This window comes from Eurypyga helias, unplaced genomic scaffold (genome assembly GCF_000690775.1).
Source record: "Eurypyga helias isolate BGI_N326 unplaced genomic scaffold, ASM69077v1 scaffold8071, whole genome shotgun sequence".
Classification (NCBI taxonomy): Eukaryota; Metazoa; Chordata; class Aves; order Eurypygiformes; family Eurypygidae; genus Eurypyga; species Eurypyga helias.
This window is the reverse complement of record NW_010231419.1, coordinates 14,135-17,417: the sequence shown is the minus strand read 5'-3', so window position 1 is coordinate 17,417 and position 3,283 is coordinate 14,135. Positions and strand designations below refer to the sequence as shown.

Here is a 3,283-nt window from a genome sequence, read left to right as displayed (position 1 = left end):
GCTCACCGCCGTCATCGGTGACCTCGCATCCCACTTCGGCTGCACCATTGGCCTCAAGGACTCGGTGACCGCCGTCATCTTTGTCGCCTTCGGCACGTCTGTACCAGGTGGAGTCGCTGCGGGGAGGGGATGGGGTGGCAGGAAAGTCCTCCGGTGGCTCTCCTGAAACCTGGGGAGCAACCCTTTTACGGGATGGGGTTCAGGCTGGGAGGGGGCTCCACAAAGCCCTTTCCCCAGGCAAGGTGTGCACCCCACTTGGTGGCAACGCAGGGTCCTTGGGCATGGGAGGGGGGTTGTGCACCAGGAGAGGTGCGTGTCTCAACCTGGTTGGTGCCACACCTGAGCCTCCCTTGTCCCCCAGATGTGAAGGGTTGCCCATTTCTCCTGTTGGACCCTCAATGACTTCTCCTTCCCTCCTCCCCCGACCCCAGACACGTTTGCCAGCAAAGCCGCGGCCATCCAGGACGTGTACGCCGACGCCTCCATCAGCAACGTCACAGGCAGCAACGCCGTCAACGTCTTCCTGGGTATTGGGCTGGCATGGTCGGTGGCGGCGATCTACTGGGCGTCACAGGGGCAGGAGTTCCAGGTGTCCGCAGGCACGCTGGCTTTCTCCGTCACCCTCTTCACCATCTTCGCCTTCATCTGCATCAGCGTCCTCCTCTACCGCCGGCGGCCCCACCTCGGGGGGGAACTGGGTGGCCCCCGGGGTTGCAAACTGGCCACGACGTTGCTCTTCGTCAGCCTCTGGCTGCTGTACATCCTCTTCGCCACCCTGGAAGCCTATTGCTACATCAAGGGGTTTTAGGCGGTGGAGGGACCGTGCCGCCGGGGGGAGGGACCCCCCCCTTCCTCCGTTACCTCACCGGACACTGGTCCCCGGAAGCCCGGTTTCACCGAGGGGATGACTGTCCGTCGGGGGCCACTGCTGCCCAGACGGTCGGACGGCTGGGCGCCAAGAAGGGCAAAACCATCACAGAGTGAACACAACAAACAGACAAAAATCCACCCAAAAATGTTACAAAAGAAAAGGCAGCAGCGGCAAGTGTTGAAACAGAACAAACCACAGCAAACCCAGCCACTGACCCCATTCAGTGAGATTTCCAAGTTTCAGCCATCTCCAAAGGCCACCTCTCTCTCCCGTAGGGGTTTGTCTCCTTTCCTCCCCAGCGCTCCTCCACGGCAAGGAGATGGTTTCTTATCTTTGTGGGTTGGGAATTGCAGCAGTCTGATCAGGAATTCGTGGAGTTTTTTTCTTTCCTTTTTCGTTCGCTTGTTGCTTTTTGGTTTTCAGGGAGCACGCTGCTTGGGTTGTTTTTGGTTTTGTTTTTTTCTTTTCTTTTTTACTACTTAAACAGAAAAAAATGTTAAAAATTTAAACTCTCAAGCTTCAAGCTGCCGTCAGTGCTGGAATTGAACATGTGTATTTTCTGAAGCCACAGAGGACTGTGACACAGTCAAAGAACTTTTTCACTATTACCCGTTCCCTCCCCCGCCGCCTTCCATTTCTTTCTTTTTTAAGAACATCACAAGACTGATATATTTTTAATACAAACACAGACACACAGACACACACGTTTAGTGACAAAGGCTGGAGCATGTAGCATCTCAATCACCTGCCTGGGCTAAGAAAAAAAGGAGGAAAACCCCCCCCCCAACCCTCTAATATAATACGTATCATGTATATTTTGACTATGGCATTTCTCTTTGTATAATTAACTTTGAGCTTGTGGTACTGCAGGGAGAGAAAATTATGTTCATTTACAACTGATAAAGAAATAAATGGCTACCCAGGAATAGCCTGCCCTGGGGGGAGCGAGGGAGGCTGGGGAAAGCATCACCGGCTTCTTGGGGAGGGGGTGGTGGTGGGTTTGCTGCGTGGTGCTCCTGCTCAGAGGTGGAAATGAGTTCAGGAAAACCCAGATGGTGTGCCCGTGTGTTCCCAGCATCGTCCCACCCCGCGCTGTGGCATGGCCGCCCTTCCACTTGTTGGCTGCCCCGGTTCTCACAGCGCCTGCCTTTCGCTGCCGGGCCTTGGGCTGTTGAAGGGTATGGGCTTAAAAACTGCCACCCACATCAGGACTCCTGTGTCATCTCGAGTACCTTTGAGGAACACCAGACAGACAAAAAGGCATCCTTTTCCTTTGAAGTGCATTTCTTTTTAAGGAAAACAAACAAACAACCATCATCACAGGAGTATGTCATGAGTTACATCAATGGCTGCAAATTGAAATGTTGGGTTGGTAGTAAAAATAAATAAAAACTATACCTATATCTATATAAACAGTGCTATCTAGAAACATATTTCTTAAGTGAGAGCCCTGGAAGAGGATGTTAAAACCTTACTCTAAGTGTTTTCAAGATGAAAACCATTCTTTCTCCCAAGAAACAGGTGCTGTAACAGAAAACGTTTTCTTCTTAAAGTTCCCTAGAATAAGCCAAACCTTGGGAAGCGGTGAATAAGAGAGGAGCTGCCAAAAGGTGCGTCTCCTCCTGCTGCAGGGCTTTCTGCTGCCCCAGGAGGCAGGGAGGAGGCAACCACGGGTTAGGAAAAGAGCAACGGGGACACAGGGCAGTTGTGGACAAGAAGAGATGTAACGTTATGGCAGGTGACTAGGTGAAAGCGTTCTCAACAGAGAGATGAAGTATTTATTTTCATACAAAATGTTTATCAGCTATCTATATCGCTAGGTAAATGTGTATACACGTAAGGCAGAGAAGGCGGTGCTTTGTCAGAGGAGCAGACGGACCTTTGCGGGTGGGAGCCCGCAGTGGTTGGAAGCCGGTGGGTTTGACGCCAAGAAGTATGCGACCTCCCTACCCTCCCTTCTCCAGGGCTCTGGGGAAGGGCCTGAGAACGCCCTGAGGCCTGGCTCCTGCTAAGCTTGGCAGTCCTTCTGGCCTCTGGCTGTGCCAACAGCCACCGAGAGCAGCCACCACCACCTGTCAGCTGGGGAACCCAGAGCTCACACCGGTGACACTGACCAGAAAATTACCAAAGCCCCCAAACGCAGACTGGGAGGGGTTGACGTGCAGCTCTCAAGGGGAGGTTGTCATCATCGCTGGTTTTAATTTGGACATACAAAGTCTGTTGAGCTCTCATTTTAGGCGTGCCAGCTCACCCACCTCTGGGTGCTGCCGTGCTGTTCTTCCGTTGCTTGTGCTGTATCCACCGTGTACTTTTCATCCGCTTCCTTCTTCAGCTGCCTGCGGGGAGGGGGCATGGGGCGGAGGACTGGTTGCCATGAGTGCCAGCTACATGGGGACGCTGGTGCCCTCCATG

At 53.1% G+C, this 3,283-nt stretch overlaps 1 protein-coding gene across 1 annotated transcript in view; it reads left to right on the top strand.

Moving 5' to 3' along the window:
• The window catches only part of LOC104516656 (sodium/calcium exchanger 3-like), a gene marked incomplete at its 5' end in the record, with an annotated part of 3,186 nt that extends 2,378 nt beyond the window's left edge, over positions 1 to 808 (top strand). The window contains 2 exons of the mRNA XM_010161065.1: positions 1 to 107; positions 432 to 808. The exon at positions 1 to 107 is cut by the window's left edge and continues 163 nt beyond it. Of these exons, the coding sequence (XP_010159367.1) occupies positions 1 to 107; positions 432 to 808 (484 nt within the window). The remainder of the gene's footprint in view (positions 108 to 431) is intronic.
• Between the last annotated feature and the right edge of the window lie 2,475 nt (positions 809 to 3,283).